A 23369-nucleotide genomic window follows, 5' to 3' on the forward strand; every position below is an offset into this window, starting at 1 on the left:
AATTTTTGGCTGGTGGCAGCGATATCAGATCTAAGCTGGTAATTAAGCTTAGAAGGTTCATGCTAGCTTCTCAGTTTATGAACGCTAAGGTTCAAATCTGAGTAGGAAGCTATGACACATGCAGGTGCCCATAGCGGTGCTGCTGGTCTGGAGGTATATATTGTCACCAAATTTGAAATAATTGTGCGTGAGGAGGAATAATTGTGGGGGAAGGAATCTTACACCAGAGACCTATGCAATTTGTGGTGGGAGCAATTTTACTACCAAGTAGCATCTCCTGGCTCTTCTGGCACATTTCTAGCTCTGGCTACTGAGCAGTTGTCCTGTACAGACACAGGGCAATAATTGTGATCCTGATATTGCTCCCAGTGAAATCAATGGAAGCTTTGTCATTGGCCTCAGTGGTAGCAAAACTGAATTCTAAGGGTGTGATCCAATATCCTTAACAGTCATTTGGGGTTTTTCCATTGACTTTAATAACCAATGGATTGGACCTTATGAAAAGGACGTTTTACACAGAAGCAACCACTGCTCGGCTTTCTTTCTTTCCTTTTTTTTTTTTTAAGCAGCTCTTGCAGTATGTACATCATTAGGGAATAAAAAGTGCTGCAACCAGAGGGAGCAATGCTCCAGGTGAGCAGCAGCTAACAAGCAGCAACTAATGAGCTGAACTGTCTTTTCTCAAGAAGAGTGAAAGCCCTGGCCCTTCCTGCAAGGAAAACATTTCCGCCCTGTAGACCTTTGTAAGAAAATAAGCAAAGGAAGTTCAAGGACATCAAATGAGAATGACATTAAGGGGCAGATCAGACCTGCTGATCAACATTCACTCCAATTGCCACCTCCCTCCCCACTGGCCCTTTTTCCAGCTCAGTCCTTTCCCGCAGCATTACTGGAGTTCAAGTGCTTTAACACCCTCCGTCTGCTGCAGGGATCCATTTCAAGTGCTCAGATACTGCCATGATGGGAGACACAAGAATCTACAGAAAAGCAGATGTAGATTCAGGTTGCCTCTACTCATACAGTTGAGTGTTTCTCTCTGGGAATAGTTTTCCTACCTCCTGGCGGATAAGAGTAGTCAGACGCATGACACTCTGCCCAGTTTTGTGGCTACTTCAGAGCAGGAGGTTGGAAACACACTATGGTCTTCTCACCTAGGCTTGATGGTGGAGAATTTGGATGAGCTAAGTTAGCATCACAAGATGAACCACTGTGAAAAATGAGGAAGGCATTTGGTGAGGGAGGGTCCTGCCTGGGTTCCTGTCTGGAGCACCAAGGAGAGGAGGACATGGTATGGAGGAGCCTCAAGCTGCCCCCATGTCTCCGCACTATATGCACAATTAACACTGGCTGGTTATTACTTTAGGGTTCCTTTGAAGTTATTATTGCCAAGATCTGCCTCTGAAACCCTTTTGAGGTCCATGGACTCCCAGCTGCTTCTATTCTTACAGTGCTGGGTCCTCAACTTCTCTCCCCCATCTCAATGCCAGAGTAGAAAGACTTCGATCAGTAGCCCAGCTGATCAGGAGGAGAAAATGGCAGTTTTAGGTTGGGGAAGAGGGAGACACAGAGAGGGAGAAAATTTTTCACTGGAAAGGAGATGTGGAGAAGGAGCAGAAACATAAAGATGCAAGAATAGACCAACTCTTGGGGTCCCTTTGGAAAAAAAAGTCCCAATATATGACCAAATAATGAAGTCTTAGTCTTTAAAGAGGCAAACTCCCACTGAAGCCAATAGTTTTGCCTGAAGAGAGAAAAAGGCCTTGACTATCCAAGGAATTATTTCACAACACCTATTCCATATTAGCTCCATGTGGGAATGCTCATATTCCAGGATTAGTTTTAACTAGTTTGGAATAAGGCACTCTAATTCTGGAATAAGAATGTCCACACATGGAGTTAATCAGGACTAGTTAATCTGCGTTCAGTTCACACTATACTTTATTCCAGATTAATCTTCATATAAAGGCTTGTCTATAACTTCAGAATTTGGCTCACCAACCCATGTAATTCAGCCACAAACTAGCAGTTTTTGAAAAATATCTGTGCATTTGTGTGGCAGAAGCCTTTCTATTTTCCTAGTAGTTTGGCAGTCATAAATTGATAACAACATTTTGGCTTGACCTAGGCCTGGTCTACACTGGAGGGGAGGGGTGTCGATGTAAGATACGCAACTTCAGCTATGAGAATACCGTAGCTGAAGTCAAAGTATCTTATTCCGACTTCCTGCATGGTGAGGACGAGAGACGCAATATATCGATCCCCAATAAATCGGTGGGTAGCGGTACTCCCAGAGTGCGGTTACGTGTCATCACTACAAGTAGTTTATCAAGACTAGTTTCCTACTCCTTGACATCCAAATGTTCTCACTAGTATTTAATTGGGTTGCATGTCAGTGGCTGTGTCTGGAATAAAAAAATTAAAGTCACCACCTCAACTAAAGGGGTGTGGGGGGGGGGGAGGGGGAAGTGCAGCTATTAGACAACGCATAATATGCAGGAATTTGCTTTCTGTTACAGAAATGGAGTTTGAATGCCACTATTCAATCTGGGGACTTCTAGCCTTTATGACTATGGCTCTGATTGTTTCATTGGTCATAAATATTTCATACTGCATAGCAAACAAGCAAAAAGGTAAGAAATGATGTCCGTGCATGCGCACGCAAAAGATTGTGTTTGAGTATTTGAGAGAGACTACAAACAAATTCGTCACCACTGGGAATTTTCTGGCAAGCAGACAATGTTTTTAAAATGAATCTTTCTCTAAAAAAATTGTTCTAGTACTAATGCATTTTGAACTTGCAAGGCACCGAAACCTGATGTTACATGGTATGACAATTAAAAACAAAAAGCTTTCAAAACATCAGTATGACTCAATGATTAAAAAAGCTGAAAAACAATCCTCCAACTTACTCTTCCCAAGTAAGCCAGCCAGATATGAGGAAGGGGCAGATTTTAATTCAGATAATGTTTTCAACATATTTCATCTAGACAATTTCCCCCATTTGTAAGTTTTAGCTACCTGAATTTCAGACATGACAGCACTATAAGTACATATTAATACAAGCTATGAATCTAGGCGGCAATATTTTCTCCTTCTGAATTCAGGAATGCTTATTTGAATTTTAGATTTCATCCAAATTCTATTTTTTCTTCGTTAGGAATTCAGCTCTGCTCCAAAGAGGGGGAAAAGGTTTGGGGGGGGGGGGTTGCATATGTGTGTGTGTGAGAGTGTGCACACCAAGGTAACTGTCAAGCCATCCTATTGCTGACAAAGAGGTGACTTATTTTGCTTCATGGATGCTAGCCCATGACTATTGGTCTGGCCTACACACAGATTTTACATAGGTATAATTATTTTTGAATAGGAGTATGATTTTAACAAAAAAAAAACAAACTGAAACAACTATACCAGTACAACCCCTAGAGTGGATATAGTTACACCAGTATTAAGGTCACTTATCCCCCTTCCTATATAGGAGTAAGCCGTACTGATATAACCACCCCTGGACTGGTATAACCGTGTTCCTACTAGAGAGGGGGTTATATTGCTTTAACTATACCAGTACACAGGACTTCTTTATTCACAATTTGTTTACCTATGTAAACAACTGGTACTTGCAGTGCACAAAGAAAAGGATTTGGCTGAGAGCTGCTAAGGTGATACCTACTCAATGAGCTGCAAGGTAAAATATTTTTATCATGAAAATGAAATTATTTCTAAAACTAAGCAAGGGAGGAATGAGATTGAGGATGTGATGTCCACGCAATCAGATTTTCTGAGAGGCACATTCTGGAAGCCAGAACGCAGAACTGAGAGCCAGGAATTCTTGAATTCTAAACGCAGCTCCAACAATTAACCCCTTTGTGTCGCAGGACTCTCTGCTTCACTTTCCCTATTTGTGTAACAGTAAGTACGCCCTTACTGAGGCATCACTAGTAACGTTTGTAAATCCAAATGAAGAGGAAAAGGTAGTGAGCCTGCCAAGGCTACTGCTCACTCACACAGCATTCTTTCATTGTTTCCTTGTTCTACCACATCCTGTTTATCTCCACCTAGTGTGGTGCATCATAAGTTTACACTGTAAATTCTTTGGGCACAGTGACTGCCTTTTTATGGTGGGTATATATGCAGTACTCAGCAAAATGGGGACTTAATGGGGGCTTGTAGACATTAGTGCAATGCACAGAATATTAATAAACTGCATTAGCCACAATTTAAATCTAGATACTCCTGAGGAAAAAGATATCCTCAATCTGAATCTAAGAGCCTACAGCTTTCAGTCTCACACAAACATGAACAATGCTACTGAGACATTCTTAGACTCGCATCACATTTCTCTGCCTGAGTCACACAATACAATTCTGTTAAGAACAAAGCCGTGAAGACAGCAAATGGAACTGTTCAACAATTACACAATTAATATTTTCTTTCTGCTTAAACTTCTTGTGTTTTAAAATATTTTCCAGGTTACACATACAGAGACTATCAAGAATATAATCCAAGGTATGTTGAAGATAAATTATGTCTGATTTAAAAAAGTTAAAATAGAGTATTAAGTTACAACGGCTGGATGTGAAGGAATGGACCAGAGGACATATGAAGGGTCTTGTCTGATGTACAGTAACTCCTCACTTAAAGACGTCCCAGTTAACGTTGTTTTGTTGCTGATCAATTAGGGAACATGCTCGTTGTTGTGCCAATGCTCCCTTCTAACCTCATTTGGCAGCTGCCTGCTTTGTCCACTGCTTGCAGGAAGAGCAGTTCGTTGCAGCTAACTGGTGGGGCTTGTAATCAGGGTGGACCAGCAACCCCCCACCCCCATCAGCTCCCCCTAAGTTCCCTGTGCTGCAGCCACCCAGCAGGCTATCATTTGCTGGCAGTTCAGCTGTCCCTCCCCCCAGTGCCATGTGCTGCTCCTGCCCTCTGCCTTGGAGCTGCTCCCAGACACTCCAGCTTGCTGTGCAGAGGGCGCTAATGTCATGGTATCCCCCCTGCTTCTGCACCCCGCTTCCCCCTTCCCCCTATAGAGCAGGGAGGGTACACAGACAGACAGAGAGAGACAGAGTTTGGGGCAACAGCTGCTCTCTCAACTTCCTGATCCACTTAAAAAGACAATGCACTTAAGAGTGGGTCAGCTTACTTAAATTGGCAATGTGCATCTCTCTCTCTCTCCCACCACACACAAGGTGCATGTCTATCTCTGTCTGCTATGCTGTCTCCCTTCCCTCATGTTCCTGCTGCCTTGTGTGAGAGGCTACATTAACAAACTTAACCCTTGAGGGCTCAGCCGAGTGCTAGTTCATCATTTAGCAGTAAGGCATTCCCTGGGAATTATCCCACCTTTTTCCACCCACTAACTTCACCACCTCAATCAAGCTTCACAATCATCAGTGTGAACAGTATTAAATTGTTTGTTTAAAACATATACTGTGTGTATATCTATACAATATATAGTTTTGTCTGGTGAAAAAAATTTCCCCACATTTACATTAATTCTTATGGGGAAATTGGATTTGCTTAACATCTTTAAATGCTTAAAGTCACATTTTTCAGGAACATAACTACAATGTTAAGCGAGGAGTTACTGTACACAGAAATATTTTTACAGCTAAAAGGGGTACTTAAGGAACGAAGGAAAGAATGCAACTTGTAATGAGAGATACTGCACCCACTTTATTAAGCAGTAGGAGGGAGTTCACTTAGTAGTATGAGAAGCATGATAGAGTTAATCAGTTTAGGATAGCAGGCTAAATGGGTATTTATTATTGCTTGGCCTCACCGAGAATGAAGATGAGCCCTCCGAACTCACTGCTAACTGCTCTGATTAATTACCACTCCATACTCTCTCAGTATTTGTACTTATATTTGACAGAATGTTTAAAAAAACAAACAAAAAAACTGGCTCTGGATGATCTAACCTCATGTTTTTCAGAAAACTGAGACATTGACAAAGCCCTTCGCCACCCCAAAACAAACACATAAAAACCTTAATACAAAAATGCCTCCAACAATACCCTATCATTGATTTGTCTGAAGTTAGCATGTAGACAGCCATAACTGACCAAACAATGAAAAATACCATTTGAAAAACTATACTCCATGGCTTCATTCATTCTGATTAGACACGAAATAAGGTACATAGCTAGGAATGTGTCAGATAAAACATCTTTCAGTATGCAGAAGCCTGCATGCACAATTTCCATTTTTTGGGCACACGCCATTTAAAAATATCTAGCCTTTAAATTATACCATTCATCGAGTATAGGATGCTCTTGAGCACCAAGACCTGGAGGACTCTGGATGTTCTATAATGCAAACTGGGGATTGCATTTGCCAATGATTTCTTTTTCCTTCTTCAGATCTTTTCTCCTCTACACTTTCATCACCTTCAGTTTGTAGAGCTTTGAAGGTCAGAAAATATTTGGGCTAAGTGTGGTTTTTACAAAATGGATTACAAGCATATTAAATTCTTCAAGTGAACTACAAGGATCATCTTATGATTAAGATCCTGGACTGGGACTCAGGAGATCTGGGTTCAACTCCTGGCTATTCCACAGACGCCTTGCTCTAGTTCTCCTATCTGGGAAACGATACCTGTTGTCTCCCACACTTCACCTGTCTTGTCTATTTGGATTCTTCTAAGGCCCATACTGGTTTTTGTTAATTACCTTTGTATGTAGGTCTATATGAAAAGTGCTCAGCGCAATGGGTTCCTAACCTTGATTGGGGCCTCCAGACACCACTGCAATTTAAATAAAAAAGGGTCAGGTTCACTATGTGCAGCATAAGATACTTTAATGAACAATTACAGAGTGAATTAAAATTATTTCTGATTCCCCATTATAGCTACGATGATGATTATACTGAAGAATGTCCAGTTTATGGCAACCTCAATCAGGAGATTTTAGGTAAGATCTCTTATCCTAAGAACTTATTAAAATCAACATACAATAATTAGAGACAGAATGATTAACATCCTTTATGAATGTCTCCTAAAACTTGAATTTCTGAAGCCCTGTTTGTTGATCAAATGGATACACACTTGTTCCAGTTACAGGGAAGAGAAGCAGTGAACCTCCAGTTGCTCATTTTAAAACCAAAATGTGTTAATTCCCATAATATTAAGCTAGATCAGGGGTTGGCAACCTTTCAGAAGTGGTGTGCTGAGTCTTCATTTATTCACTCTAATTTAAGGTTTCACGTGCCTGTAATACATTTTAATGTTTTTATAAGGTCTCTTTCTATAAGTCTATAATATATAATTAAACTATTGTTGTATATAAAGTAAATAAGATTTTTAAAATGTTTAAGAAGCTTCATTTAAAATTGAATTAAAATGCAGAGTCCCCTGGACTGGTGGCCAGCACCTGGGTAGCGCGAGAGCCACTGAAAATCAGCTCGTGTGTCACCTTCAGTATGCGTGCCATAGGTTGCCTACCCCTGACCTAGATCTTGGGATAGTGCTGTGACAGTGGATTGACTAGTGCAAACTGAGTTTTCTATTTTACTCTCCAGACATTAAGATGTGTGAATGAAGAGGGTTATTTAAAGGTTCTCAAAAGCCCATAAGGGCTAGTTATGAGTTGCACCAGTTTAACTAAAGGTGCAATGTTAAACCAGCACAGGCGGCTACGTGGACTTATTTCAGATTCAACTAGGCTTATTTTGGTTTTTCACAGAGATTAGCATTAGGTTTAAACTAAACTCAAAGACAACAGCGTTCACAAGGGGGTTTAACCAGTTTAACTAGAAACAGTGCAAATTTGTGTTCACACCCTCAGCTTCAAAACTGCTCTATGAGGGAAGGAGAGGTCCATTTTACCAGAGCATAAAATGAGGAATGAAAAGAAAAGGTAACTTGGCCCAAATTCATAGAAAGTTAGTGGCAAAGCAAGGAATAGAGCCTTGTCATTTTGCCCCCGCCCCCGGGCCCTGCTGTTACTCTAACCCTAACTCCAGGTATTTCTCTTACCCAGGTAAACCGTCTCAGCAATATTTAGCTTGTGAGACCTGACAAATCATATGGTGATTGGCACTATCAAGTCTGTCAATGTTTTAAATTATCCCATAATTGTAAAACTTTTTCTGGACAACCTAATACTGTCCAATATTGTGATACTGTGAAAATAAACTCTACCCAGGGATTTCCTAGCTTTTTATTTCCTGGCAGCTAGGAGAGTGAGAGGAGGAATATAGTTTAGACCCTGAACTTCCACTGAAGTAGATTTGGAGAACTGAGTTCTATAACAGGGTGTCTGTTTACTCTTTAATCAGAGGAAGAATCTTCTAACCACTATGAAATCTTCTCATTTCTAATCTCTAGATGAATGTTGCTATGAACAAATGAAGGCCCAGCCTCGGAGATACGCTAATGAAGTAAAGGTACTCTTATTTATATTCTTGTTCTTAGTCTTCTGCATTAAGGAAGGCACTTTGCCTCAGAGCTCCTCACATGTACCCAATGGCAGAATATAACCCAAGACTTCAGTCTTCTCCTTACAAAAATGGACACGCCAATTCAGCAGAGCACTTAAGCATGTATGTAGGTGTTTTACTCCATCAGGACCTTAATTGAGGAAGTCTGAGGATTGCAAGCAGCTAAGTACCAGCCAGATGTGTCAATTGTGTCAAACTTGTCAATTCATCCATTAGTCTCCTGAAAGATTACATGTTGAAGTCATTTTAGTATTTTGATTACCAATGTTTTCTAATGTGCTTAGCCATTTAGTATTGGGATACTGTATTAAAAACTAGAAACCAGAATTTTTGGTAGTGTGGAAGAGATATCCACTACTATAAATTAAGCAATGGCCTGAAAATAAAAATGTTGCTAACTATTGCTAATAATAAGTTGCAAGCTGAAAAACATGGTAATCATTAATCCATTAGGAATACAGTTCTATATTTGATTATCTCTAACATGCCCAGTACAAGTACCCTAAAAACGTAAGGCCAGAGCAGGACCATATCCTGTGGCCAACACCACACATCCTCCCTACTCCCGGAGCAAAAGTGGTGCAGGATTTTGCATACCCTGCAAAAAATCTGGCAATCTGAGTTAACTCTTTACCAGGAAAGACGAAACAGGCTTGGGAAACCATCCATTGATGTCTCTGATGCCAAAAATTTGGAGTTGACTTATACCAGTAGCTCCTAAAGTGGGGTTCTCACACCCCTGGGTGTCCACCCTGGTTATGCAGGGGTCTGTCCCTTGAGCCAGGCCAGAACACAACAGCGTTCCGGCACTTTTGCCGCACAGAGAACAAAATGGCATCCTCTGCACAGCAGAATCTCGCACATGCTGTGAGAGAGAGGTCACATGGAACATATCTGCCAAACAGCACCAGAAACTAAAGGGATCCAGGATATTTAGTCAGATGCCAAAGGGGTACTTGGCAGAAAATAACTTGCAAACCACTGACTTATACAATACACCCCTCATCCTTCAAAACTGAAACATCTCACAAGAACACTATGCTGAAGGTTCCAGACTGGTAGGTTGCCTTAAGAAGCTGAAAATCTTAAAAGGTGCAGTGATTAAGAAAAGGATTAAACTGAATAAAAATGATTTTCCTCTCAGGTGAACGTTGAAAGTCAGATGTGCTATGCCTCCCTTGATCACAGCATCAAGGAAAAACACAGGAAACCTAGGAAAAAGAAAGCTCCTTCGTTAGAAGTGAATGAAGAAGAGATGCCATCCAAAAACAGCACCCTGGCTTCCCAAACTAGTATTTATCTCAACAGTGACCAGCTGGCAGCTGAAAATAAACCAACAGAGGAAGCCATTCATGATGACCCTATCAGACTGTTTAGCTTGATTCATGCAACATAGGAAGAGACTTCTAAAGAAGACTCCTGACCCAACTGATCACACAACATAAACTAGATCTTTCACTTGTTTATGTTGAGGGAAAGAGACTGAATAAATAGTATCCTGAATTTGGGAGAATAGCTTGGTAAATGAAACACTGATCAATGGTATAAATGGGTAAGTAATGCATTCAAATTGCTGGGCATAACTGCAGACTAATTTAGGTCAGCAGGTAGCAGGATTTTAGACACAGACTGCTAATTTTTAAAGCAACCCAAAGAAGAGCTGGCCACCTTCATATTTATCTATTTTGTAAAGGAGTTACAGGAGCCAAGTATCTCTCAGAATTTGCCCCCAAATTGGCAGTTATCCTGCATACTTTATAGCAGGACTTTCTTCATTTCAGTTGTCTATGGATCCCACATCAAGGGATCTAAAATGGGCCACATGGTCCTCTGTAGAAAGCTAGCATATTTTGCCAGTTATTCTATGTTGTTTCAGGAGTAGTTTGGGAAATCATCAGAGGCACTTTAAGACTAGCGTATTTAATAGTTAAAACTTGTTTTGCTGTTCAATATTTAACATTTTCCTACTGTGACCTGCAGTAATATTTAAAGTTAATTAGAAAATAATGTAACTGCTTCAGTTCATTAGTGCTTTGTACATCCAGCATATTTAATGATATCCCTTATATACTCTTAGCTTCCTATGGTGAACAGCACCAGAATCTCAAATCTCTACTTTTGTACCAATAACATTTTATCTGTCTGTATTCAACAGCCTATAAAAGAAAGTGGCAAATGATCTGTAAAAATAAGCCTCCTGAGGAGGACAGAATGATTTCTACTGGGTTTTACATTGTCACTTTAAAAACTATTTTAGGAAGACTGAGGAATAAGACTTTTCCTAACAATTCAGTAACTGTATGCATACGTCATACTTAAAACTTACAGCACAATTTTAGTTTGAAAGCTCTTTGGGTGCAAAGACTCATTTTACGTATGGCACGTTTTGCGTGCTTTGTTAACAGTAGCAAACAATAAACACACCACTGCTATAATGCTGCTGCATCTGGGTGCCAAGGCAAAGGGGTAGATTTTTCCCATATGAGAAGCATAATGGGCTCTGGTGCCATAGAAAAGCAGAAAGAACTTGATTACTCAAGGTCCCATTTAAAAGCAACACACAAATTAACTTGCTTTCCTATAAACTATTTAATTCTAAGTGAGATATAGACAACTAATGTTACAGAGGCAGAAATAATGCTAGTAGAGAATCAATAGAAAATACATGAAGCATTATAAGAAAACAATTCCTCAGGCTAAAGCCTCCCCGCTCCCCCCCCCCCCCCAAAAGAGATAAATCTGAGCCTCAACACAGGGACAACAGAACAAGAAATGCTGTCTTAATCTGGTCAACTTATTTACCATAGTCAAGTGAGATTGAATCAAAGTAAACACTGAGCCTTGTATCAAGAAGTTCTTGGACACCATGAGCCAAAAAAAAGTTTTGAACAGCATCTCTGTTAATGGTAGGGTGACCAGATATCCTGATTTTATAGGGACAGTCTCAATTTTGAGGTCTTTTTCTTACATAGGCTCTTATTACCTCCCACTTCCTGTCCCGATTTTTCACATTTGCTGTCTGGTCACCCTAGTTAATGGTGAGATGTAAAATAAGTATTTCAACTAAGCTGACAAACCAAACAGATCTAGTACCAAGCCCTTTCAAGGTGATTAAAAGTAAGGCTTATCTAACTAATTAGACAAGCAAACAGCCCCCAGGACAGTATTCATATTGTCACATTTATATTATATAGGGAATACATAATAAGGAATATAATATTCTCAGTGAATACAATTTATGAAGCCTTTTATCTAAATAAAGATCGGCCAGGGTCTATTACTCCCTATGTTTCTCTCATTTTTTCAAAGGGCATTTCTACCCCACAGTACCCACTTGCTGGCTAGATAGCTCTGCTGAGGCCTGCATTAGTCTCCCTTTAACTCAGTCTCCCTTAAAAAGTCCATGCAGGCCAGATATTTAGAACATTCCCCCCTCCTGGGGTCCAATTTATTAAAACCTGCAGAAAGTCTTTCAAAAGAAAACTCAGACTTACAATCTCTTCATCCCAGTTTCAGCTGGGACCAGTCCTTCTTCCCTACAGAGTTCCAGTACTGTTCACCTGCTGTGCTAAGCACAGCCAGCCTTCCAGAGGCCTGAAATATAGCCTTTTTCCATTGCTACCTTCCTCCTCCTGATTAGAAGCCCAGCCAGGGCCTTCTTATGCCCTACAATGCCTGTAACTGCTAACAACCTGCAGCTGTCTATCCCTTTGTAAGGCCCTTAAGTGCCTTCCCTTAAGCACAACTGGGCAGCAGGTAATCAGTTCAGGTGCACTAGACCCCACACTCCGTCTCAAAGGGGCCAGTGACATTGTAACACACTGCTTGTACTTTGTGCATGGACTGTATCTTTGGCTTCCTTCCCTCATGCTGAAAATCCCAAGTATCTGATAATCAAGGTTCAGAGAACTTTATCAAGGCCTCAATTCCACAAAGCACTTATGCTTAATTCCCATTCAAGTCAGTGGGATTTAAGCACTTGCTATACTTAAGGGCATGTACTTAAAGTCCTTTACTGAGTTGGTACCTAAGTCAATACACTTGGTTTCCTCTGTGGCATTGTCAGTCTTCACTGATTTCAGTCAAGTTATGACAATTTACACCAACTTAGGGCCTGCAATATTCTTTTACTTGTTCCTTGGCAGTTTGGTGGGACAAGTGAAGATGGAACTTATCAGAGATTCTCTCCTGCACTTAGCTTTCCCTCCCTGACTGATCACTGCAATAGTTAAATTATCTACCGTTGTCACCACAGCCTCCATTTTAACATAAATAACCATAATGTTCATGTCAATAATACATTGAGATGCTTCTACTGTTGCTGTGCGAGCTAGAGATTTTTTTCTCCCCAGACTGCAGAGATCTATATAATGAAGCATTTTGCTGGCTCTTTGGTCTCACGTTCACTTTTTAACCTGGACTTAGCCTGTTGCATTTAGGGACTACATCCCTGAAAGCCAGAACCTGGCCCAGCAATAGCTTTTGTTGTTTTTTTTTTTTTTTTTTACAATAGTGATTTTTAGGGGGTTGCTGAATGACTCTTAAAAACAATCTGTCTGGCAGAGAACATTCTTCCCTGCTCTTTGGGCAACATATCACCTAGTGGACCTGACGTAACTTTTGGCGTTACTGATTAAATGTTTTGGTATTATTGATTAAATAACAACGAAATATTAAAGTGAATTTATTAGGATAATATTAAGAATAAATATTTGCATTATTTAAATATTTTACTATGTTAATGACAACAAACAAAATGATACAGTATAGTCTGAAACCACCTTCATCATATCAAAAGCATTTTTGACATTCACTACTTTACATTAGACTAAAGTCAAAAGAAAAAGAAACAAAGACAGGAAAAACAACAAAGTTCTAGTGAACAGGGGAAAGATGACTAAGACAAGAGATGGCAGATCAGACAGAAAAGGTACTATGTAGAGCCAAGATGTCATACAGATATCACTTGCCTAGTGTCTAAGTTTTTCAAGTGTCACCTGGCACATCAGTAGAGCTCCCTGGATACATCAACATTTCTTAGATAGTGGATAGAACTAATTGTTGAAAGACAAATAACAAGAAAGAATTCCATAATTTTTATGTGCTACTCTCAGCATTTCTCAATCGAGAACTGCTAGCATCTCTCACTTGCAGAAATTAATATCAGATACAGGGTCAAACTCAAATGCCTTGAGGTCTTTCCTGGATCACTTCTCTAGAATTCTAGTCTGTTGGGACAAGTAGGTTGGAATATATCTACTTAAACTCAGTCTGATAGCATCTCTCTAAATATTTTCTACTATATCTTAACTGAGTAAGAATTGTACAATACTGCTAGGCAGGAATGGACATCACCTTCTATCACCAGTACTAGTGTTACTCCTAGAACAGCTAGGGCCTGTCCAAGGAATATATTCAAATATACTTTATCAGATGTTCTGGAATAGTTAAAATAAATTATGCATGCAATATTTCAAGGATAGAGAGGGTTTGGGATCACTGAATGGAGAAGAATTTTATTTTAAAAGACCCCTTGGAAAAGGTATTTGCAGAGCATATCAACTATTGTTCATGTGTGTTTAAAACAGGAAGAAACATAAGCCAACAAAAATATATAAGAAAGAATTGTTTGTGTTTATTGTTAAAAGGCAGACATCATCCTATGGAAGAATCCAGTGTTCATAAAGTCAAAAAACACACACCCAGTGAATGGAATCTTATAACTGATTTGTGTTCTTTTGTGCCATATCACCTATCCTGGTGGTACAGCAAACAAAAAGATAGTGCTTGAGATTGGGATGAAGGACTTCTAAACTACACGCACAAGAGCCTTTTCTACTACTAAGATTAGCGACAACCTAGCAATGCTTTCTGTAATATTAAGGAGAGGTTTTGCCTACCTTTCACTCGATTATTTTCCCAATAAAATTATCTTTAAAGTCAATATGAACTGGGTATCTGAACTGTTACTGGAGAGAGTTGTTGCCCTTAAAATAAGTTTTCTGGTTTCTCAAAGAACAGATGAGAAGTCTTGCATCTTACACTGAGATTGAAAGCTCTTTTGGGTTAGGACCATCTTTTGTACTGGGGCTCCTAGATACCTCAGTAATACATACATGCAACCAACCAACCAGATGACTACCTCGGTACAAAGTCCCATGCATACGCAACACTGGTTTTCCTTCCTAAGGAGTGCAACAATGGCCAGTTAGGGTTATTGTGGATATAGAATGTATTGTACATGTGATCTAATGGGCACCAGGCACCTTAAAATGATTCTTCTAACTTTTAGGAAGCAGCATCAAACCTCCCAGGACCTGTTGGGAAAGGGAAGCATGGTCCTGTGGCCTGAAAGAGGGCTGTAAAGCTGCTGTGCTTGCAGCAGTTATACTAGCAATTACATTAGAACAATCTCCCTGCCAAGAAAGGAACAGTAAGTGGGGCCATGAAAAACAAAAAACAAACAAAACAGACAGACCCACCACACAATGAAGTGTTTGCAACAGCTAGAAAGTTTTATTCATGGAACAGAAAAGATTACCCAGCAATGGTAGTTAGGCCAAAACGTGCACCAGCTGAAGTGTTGTGCTCTGTAAACCTGGAAGAGCATTTGCCCTTGAAGTACCTACCAAACATAGGGTAGGTAGACAAATGTGTCCTGTAACAAGGGTTGAACAGCTGGAAAATATATTCTATCTTCCCTAAGAATAAGAGCGTGAATGCTTTCTGGTGCCTCTGATAGGTTATTGCATATATACTGGCCTCACTGACACATTTTTTCTGTGCTTTAGAGTATGTGGACCCTTATTACATCATATCATCATGAGGAAACTGTCATTTGTAAGACTGGGAATGATGAAATTGCAACATCAAGTTTATATTTAGTAGTGCTGTCAATTAATCGCAGTTAACTCACGTGATTAACACAAAAAAATTAATCGCACTGTTAAACAATAGAATACCAATTGAAATTTATTAATTTTTTGGATGTTTTTCTATATATTCAAATATATGGATTCCAATTACGACACAGAATACAAAGTGTACACTGCTCACTTTACATTATTTTTTATTACAAATATTTGCACTGTAAAAAAGACAGACATTTTTCAGTTCACCTCCAAGTACTGAATTGCAATCTCTTTACCGTGAAAATGCAACTTATAAATGTAGATCTTTTTTTTGTTACACAACTGCATTAAAAAAAACAAAACAATGCAAAACTTTAACGCCTACAAGTCCACTCAGTCTTACTTCTAGTTCTGCCAATCGCTAAGACAAACAAGTTTGTTTACATTTACAGGGGATAATGCTGCCCACTTCTTATTTACAATGTCACCTGAAAGTGAGAACAGGCATTCGCATGACACTTTTGTAGCTGGTATTTACATGCCAGATATGCTAAACGTTCGTATGTCCCTTCATGCTTCAGCCACCATTCCAGAGGACATGCTTCCATGCTGATGATGCATGTTAAAAAAATAATGCGCTAATTACATTTGTGACTGAACTCCTTGGGGGAGAATTGTATGTCTCCTGCTCTGTGTTACCTGCATTCTGCCATATATTTCATGTTATAGCAGTTTTCAGATGATGACCCAGCACGTTGTTCATTTTAAGAACACTTCAACTGCAGATTTCACAAAATGAGAAGAAGTTACCAATGTATAATATAGCTACAGCGCTTGACCCAAGGTTTAAGAATCTGAAGTACCTTCCAAAATCTGAGAGTGACAATGTGTGGAGCATGCTTTCAGAAGTCTTAAAAGAGCAACACTCCATGCAGAACCCGAACCACCAAATAAGAAAATCAATCTGCTGGTGGCATCTGACTCAGATGATGAAAATGAACATGCATCAGTACAGACTGCTTTGGATTGTTATCGAGCAGAAACTATTATCAGCATGAATGCATGTCCTCTGGAATGGTGGATTAAACATGAAGGGACATGAATCTTTAGCACATCTGGCACGTAAATATCTTGTGATGCCAACTACAACACTACCATGAGAACAGCTGCTCCCACTTTCAGGTGACACTGTAAACAAGAAGCAGGCAGCATTATCTCTTCCAAATGTAAATAAACTTGTTTATCTGAGTGATTGGCTGAACAAGAAATAGGGCTGAGTGGACTTTTAGGCTCTAAAGTTTTACATTGTTTTATTTTTGAATGCAGTTTTTCTGTACATAATTCCATATTTGTAAATTCAACTTTCATGATTAAAAGATTGCACTATAGTATTTGTATTAGGTGAATTGAAAAATATGCAAATATTTGTAAGAAAAAAATAAATATAAAGTGAACACTGTACACTTTGTATTCTGTGCTGTAATTGGAATCAACATATTTGAAAATGTAGAAAACATCCAAAAAATATTTAAATAAATGGTATTCTGTTATTGCTTAACAATGCAATTAATTTTTTTAATTGCGTGATTAATTGCGATTAAAAAAATTAATCGCTTGACAGCCCTAAATTTAGTAAAATATAATCTATTACACTTTATAAAAAACTGCCAAATCCAATAATGTATAAAAAATTTATTAAGCAATTAAGATTTATGATGAAGTAAATTGAAAATTAAACATTAAAACCTCAAATCTGATAGTACAGCCACATTACAAAGTCATAATACATTATACTGCGTTTGGACCTTCCAGATCAGTGTTTCCAGGAGCTTAATAATGTGCATATATAAATCAGGAGCGCACAGGAGAGGTTAGGAATTCTGGTGGAATACAAAGTCAATGTACATTATTATTAGCATATTAAAATCCATGTCTATAAGCAAATAGAAAGAAATGCAAATCACAAACATCTATTATGACAAACACTACTAAATATAAAAGTTTAACAAATAAGTCAGCCCAAAGGAGGAATCTTGATTCCCTCCAGTGGACTTCTGGGGGCCAAATGAATGACTCCTCATTAAGGAAAGGTGCCCAGCCCACTTTGGCTGAAGGTGAAGCTGGTCTCCAAGGAGTTATTTTGGATGAGAGGGAACGTACATAGCAGGACTAACTATATACTAGGCACTATTCCTCAGCTCTCTCCCTATCAAAAAATGCAATTTTCAGATTGCAATGGTTAATTAAAATGTCTTTGATGTCTTTACAAATTTATAAAATAATATTTTCTCTGTAGCCTTCCAGAAATGCTCCTTCCATATCTTTAGTGATGAAGTCTTCCAAAAGAACACCTGAGCTTTTCTCTCTCCCATCATTGTAGCTGAGTTTTCTGGATACCCTGGAAAAGGATTTTAGATCATAAAGTTACTGGTAATTAAAAAGCATCCATGCTAATTGAATCTCTAAAGAAGAGAATAGAAGCTGAACACCAAAGCAAAGAATCTAGTCACCTTAAAATATTAATGGCAAAACGCAATAGGCCTAATACAGGAATTTTCACATCCACCCAACTGCCGAAAATCCTTTATTTTTTCATTGTATTAATGCCTAAATAATATGAATAAATTAAATTTAGGTTAAAAGCTTTAAAAACAATGTGTACAAACATAAACGTAAATTAGTTTTGCTCCACTGAAGTAAATACACCTATACAGAATTCATCTACAGCTCTACTTTTCGTTTCCCCCCCTCAGGAATTGAAGGATTGGCAGCTTGTTATTTAAATTTGTTGTGAACGCATCCACTCTGTGATCACACCCTCAAGTAGTCCATCGCAATACAGTCTGAGCCAACAATTCATAACTGACCTAAATAAATCTGTTAGCTATTGACCTTTCCTTCTCTGAAGTTTATCTTTTATAATTAGCTTCTTGCTAGAGGTTGCCAAATCCAACGTCATTACAGACACAAGAGGACTTAGCTGGTTCTTCTCCAGCTGTTGATTAGAACATACAGAAGCTTCTCTATCTACTTGACTACGATTTCTGAAGACTTCGAACCCACTCAAGGCAAGTTCCATTTCCATTTACTGCAGTCATCTCTTGGACCTCTAAAGCTATCATAGCACTGGCCTGAGGAAACTATCCAGCTGAGTCTTAATTCAGGTTACACAAATGTATAGTCACTGATTTGCAATTCAGGAACACATTTTCTATTCCAGATAAGTTAGCAACTGAACACTCACTAAAGCTTTTCACATGAAGCCTGTTACTTGTATACACGAAGGAAAAAAAAGTTTCTGGCTCAAAACAACTTGCCCATATCATAGGGAGAGGTTTCCCTTTATAAAAGAGGGAAGAAAAAAGCATGAATTAAGAAACTGAGTAAAGATGTAATAAAAAATATTTACGTGAGCAAGCTCAAGCAAAGCTCACAGAAAGACCATCTATCCATTAACTTGCTCAAGATCATCCACGAAATCAACTATTTTTTAATCTCATATATAAATGAAAGGCCTTAACCAGAGAGAAATTCCATACTTTAATTAAAAAAGAAAATGAAAACAGCAAACAGTTAAACAGGAGTGGAAATGAAACTGCAGAAACACACACACATAAACAGCCTACTACATTTTCTGTATACATCATGTGTTAGAGAAATTGTGTTTGAAAATATATTTTTGTAATTTTTTAAAAGGTTACTACTGTACTATGTATTCTGTTGCCTATAAAGCTGGATTAGTTATGAGTCTACAAGAATAAGACTCTGAGGGAGCTGAAGTTTCAGAAATCTGTTACCTTAACATTTTCTAAACAAAAATCACAAATTAAAAATATTTGCCCACTGGAAAGCTGGAAGTCTCCCAACTAAGATAATATTGTACCTATTTCTAGCTTTAGTATGCCACATGATATCAAAACCTGAACTAAAGTTATTAATCCTAGGTCTCAGAAAAGTAATAGGATTTAGGGAAGGACAAGTGATGGGAAGAGAAGCAAATACTGTGGTATGTTTAAAAATACTTGCGGACGTTAAAGAAATCTGCAGATTGGAACGTTAGTGCTCTTTCTGTATATGGATAAGGCAGACGAGATGTCTGTCACATTTCATGCTTTATCGTATATTCCATACATGTGCATATATATTTAAATAAGGTATTCCTGTATCATGTATACATCCCAGCTACAGCAGGTGTCTGTAACCTTTCAGAAGTGGTTTGCAGAGTCTTCATTTATTCACTCTAATTTAAGGTTTTGCATGCCAGTAATACATTTTAACATTTTTAAAGGTCTCTCTCTATAAGTCTATATTATATAATTAAATTACTGTTGTATATAAAGTAAATAAGGTTTTTAAGAAGCTTCATTTAAAATTAAATTAAAATGCAGAGCCCCCCAAGACGGGTGGCCAGGACCCAGGCAGTGTGAGTGTCACTGAAAATCAGCTTGCGTGCCGCCTTTGGCATATGTGCCATAGGTTGCCTACTCCTGAACTACAGCCTTTAAATCTTAATGTAAAGAAGTCCTATGATACAATATATCACAAAAAGTCAGTGACTGATGGATTCTAAAATATAGGTTATGCAAAGATTAATGTAGTGTTATCAATTCAGTGATTAACTGCAGTCATTTTTTATCATAAGTCCATAACTTATATATAGGCCCCAACACTTCCCCAAACCACCACATAAAGAAAATAAAAAATAAGGAGCACAACACATTTGTAAATCTTTTCTTTAAAAACAAACAAACAAACAAAACAAAAAACTTATTTTGCTGCTATTTTGTAACTACTGAAAAGTCACTTGCCTTTGTTAATATTTTTGTGCACTTCTGGATGAGCCATTACTTTGCAATGTTCTAGGTATACTTGCATAGACATTTGCAGTCCTGGATTCTGGTAATAAAAATAATGGGGTCATAAGGTTAAGCATCACATTGAGCACCCTATCCAGTACAGTATGTTAAAATATTGGATTACTCTGACATGAGGAGCAAGCTCATAGTAGCAGTTCTAAGTATTAAAAGAAAGCAGCAACTTACTTCCATCTGCAAAGTATAATGAACATTCTTTACGTAAAAACCTCTGGCCAAGTTTAATTTCAAATACAATTTGTACTTTATAACAGTAAACATACTTAAATGTAAAACTAATTTCCTTTAAAGACTTTATAATTTATCAGCATTAGAAAAGGATGGAAATATCTTGCAATTAGGTTTAGGATCACATAAAGGCATTGCAGGGAGCTGCGAACATCAGTTAAGAGAAATAATACCAAGGGATATAAGAGGTTAACAACTCAGAGCAAACAATAAAATGAGACTCATCTTGGAAAAATGAGACCTAAAGAAATACTGTTAACATGAAAAAAAACCTTATTTCTGAAGAATCTGTACCTACTACACTTACCAGAAACACAGATTATTAAAACTAAGGCATTAACAAAAAAGTATATTTTTTTCCAGTCTGTTAACTACGTGCATTTGAGATTGTTTTATGTAGTCTGTCACCATTTCCCCTGCATATTGAGTTAGTTCTTCCCTTGCTGAAAAGATCCTAGTGTAACAGAAAAACTTTTTAAAAAGAAGTTAAATTTGGCAGTGTCCATTCATATATCTAGGGAAAATTCAGAACACAATGTTCAGTGGGAGTGAGAAACTTCTCAAACGGAAATGCTGAAACTGATGACAGCAGACAAATTAGCTACACTTTTGCAATGCTACCTTGTAGGGAAAAAAGCTGGTGCAATTTGCTTACACAGAAACATCATATCAGAGTAGAAAGTTAACAGTCCCTCTTCCATATCGCTTGAATATCATCAGACATGGAATATTGCACTCAGTTCTGGGTCTCATTATTAGAGCCCTGTGCAAATGCAAAATTTGGATTTGCATCTATTTGCATCTATCTGACAAAAATGGTTCATGTATACAGATATTAAGCAGGTATCAGCGGATTTGCAGGGCTCTACTCATCACTGGACCTATACTAACTGGACAGCACTTAGAGAACAGCAACAAGAAATGACATGGGGGGGCCACTGTGATTGATTTATAAAGAATGATTAAGACAGTTCAATACTTATAGTTTGGCAGTGACTGTTTAATCAGGTATGAACTGGGACATAGTAGTGGGCTACAAAATATTTAAGTAGTATAAACATACCACAGATACAGGGGAGTATCTATAATAAAGGCAGTATATAATAAAAAATGTCAACATTTTGGTTGAATACCAGAGAGGAGACAACCTTCCTGACAGCAAAAGCTATTTAGATTGAAGAATCTTGACTCAACAGAGTGGTGGAAGCTCCATCATCTGGATCATGCAAGGACTAACTGTGCATAACAGGAAGTGCATAACAGCAAATAAAACTCTGAAGTGGAATGGAGATGAGCTAGATAACCTCATAGGAACGTTTCCTCTCTACTTTCTGTAAACATATCCAATATTGTCACTTTTAACAAGCAGATCAGGGCGACAACTTTAAAGAAAAGAAAGTCAAGTTTGTTTACATACTATTTTCCACTTTTCTTCTGACAAAATTATTCATCCCTATATATCAGGTGTGTCCTTCTTTCGGAACCCCAGAATGGACATTTCATGAGACAATATCATATCCTCCTTGGAGAAGATATTTATGTTAACAACTAGTTCAGAGAGCACAGAAGGTAGTTCAGAGTAACTGAAAAGTTATCACTAGGAGATTCCAAGGATGTAAGGCAAGGATGACAAGAGAGACAAGGGATATCAGAGGTAAATGACACTTCCTTTGAGACCAGAAGCTGGATCTCTGTCAAGCTATTCTGTCAGAGGGTAACCTCTGGAAAAAGATGTGGTCCCCAAAAGTGTGAAATTTTATTACTCTAATTATGCTGATGATACCAATCTAGGTTAGCTGTTGTACAGATTTAGCCCGGATCTACAACTAGGAGAGCTTTGCTGGTATAAGTGTACCACAATTGCAATGCACGCCTACTGCAGATTCAGTTTATATTGGCAAAACCAAGCTTTTGCCAATATAGCTAATACATTATGGATAACCTGAAAAATTTTGCTTGCTTAAATACTGTTGTGAGAGAGCAAGAAAGACTCTGACCAGAAAATAATTTCCCCTTACAATGACTTCTTTAAAAATCTTAAGGGCCTTCCTCTGCCCCTGCTGATGTGTATAAGGGTCTTTTCATCAAGGGAAAAGGCCAATGTTTGGGTCTGCCCAGTTACCACCTGTCTCCTGCTTCTGTTACACTACTGACTGCATGCCAGCTTCAGCAGCAGCAGCACTGAAGCAAGACCTCCCAATCTCTAACTCTAGAGGAGTCCCAAAGAGTGAAAAATCCCTCTCCTGGCTCCCACTACTCCCTTGTCTACACTATAGTTTGGGGAAGGAAGAACAAACTTCCTGTCCCCACCCCCAGCCACATACAAAATGGTCTGTGGAGGGAAGAAGGGTGTTGCCCTGGCTGTCCATTTTTGCCCCTTGCCTACACAGGGGTCCCAGGAAAAGGGTACACTCTCCTGGCACCAAACTTAGAAACAGCAGAAGCTCTTCTCTTGTGTTTCTGGTAAAAAGTAAATGCCCCCTTACAGGCACAAAGGAGAGGCATACATGCTCCCCCCAAGAGCAATGCAAAAGCGAGGACATGCTAATGACAACTCACCATTAACAGAATCATGAAAGTGAATAAACACTGTGCTGTCAAAATGCACAAAGTAAAAAAAAGCCAAGGAAACAGAAAACCTGAAAGTGATTCAGGATTTTTATTTTATGTACTTCTTGCAACAAGAGGATGTATAACACCTCCATAGAGTAATGAGATTTTTCAAGTTGACAGTATCCCCATAAGCTTCAGCCTGGAGATTTTATGGCCAATTTAAATGGACCTGAAAATAATGTATTACATTGGAAATATTGACAACATTAACTATGAGAACTACTGAAGCGGGTGCTTTTGTATCTGAAGTAGCTTATTTTAAATCTCAAGCTTCAGATTTACAACTCTCAGCAACTCTTTATGATGGTAACTACAAAGATTAGGAATTTTATAGGACTCGGGAGTTTGTGCCTATATAATCTCATAC

At 38.6% G+C, this 23369-nt stretch overlaps 2 protein-coding genes across 3 annotated transcripts in view; one reads left to right on the forward strand and one right to left on the reverse strand.

The window, feature by feature from the left end:
• TRAT1 (T cell receptor associated transmembrane adaptor 1) overlaps nucleotides 1-11968 on the forward strand; it is a 21587-nt gene extending 9619 nt beyond the window's left edge. Inside the window, exons 2-6 of the mRNA XM_032765238.2 lie at nucleotides 2517-2630; nucleotides 4467-4503; nucleotides 6847-6908; nucleotides 8324-8382; nucleotides 9581-11968. Coding sequence (XP_032621129.1) covers nucleotides 2519-2630; nucleotides 4467-4503; nucleotides 6847-6908; nucleotides 8324-8382; nucleotides 9581-9832 — 522 coding nt within the window. The 5' untranslated portion in view covers nucleotides 2517-2518 and the 3' untranslated portion in view covers nucleotides 9833-11968. The remainder of the gene's footprint in view (nucleotides 1-2516; nucleotides 2631-4466; nucleotides 4504-6846; nucleotides 6909-8323; nucleotides 8383-9580) is intronic.
• A 2962-nt stretch (nucleotides 11969-14930) lies between these two features.
• The window catches only part of HJURP (Holliday junction recognition protein), a 36252-nt gene continuing 27813 nt past the window's right edge, over nucleotides 14931-23369 (reverse strand). For both annotated transcript variants that reach the window (XM_075072624.1, XM_075072623.1), the window contains exons 12-13: nucleotides 20096-20183; nucleotides 14931-17685 (exon numbers count right to left, since the gene is read on the reverse strand). In XM_075072624.1, coding sequence (XP_074928725.1) covers nucleotides 20101-20183 — 83 coding nt within the window. In that variant the 3' untranslated portion in view covers nucleotides 14931-17685; nucleotides 20096-20100. The remainder of the gene's footprint in view (nucleotides 17686-20095; nucleotides 20184-23369) is intronic.

Source organism: Chelonoidis abingdonii, chromosome 1 (assembly GCF_003597395.2).
Source record: "Chelonoidis abingdonii isolate Lonesome George chromosome 1, CheloAbing_2.0, whole genome shotgun sequence".
In the NCBI taxonomy this organism is placed as follows: Eukaryota; Metazoa; Chordata; order Testudines; family Testudinidae; genus Chelonoidis; species Chelonoidis abingdonii.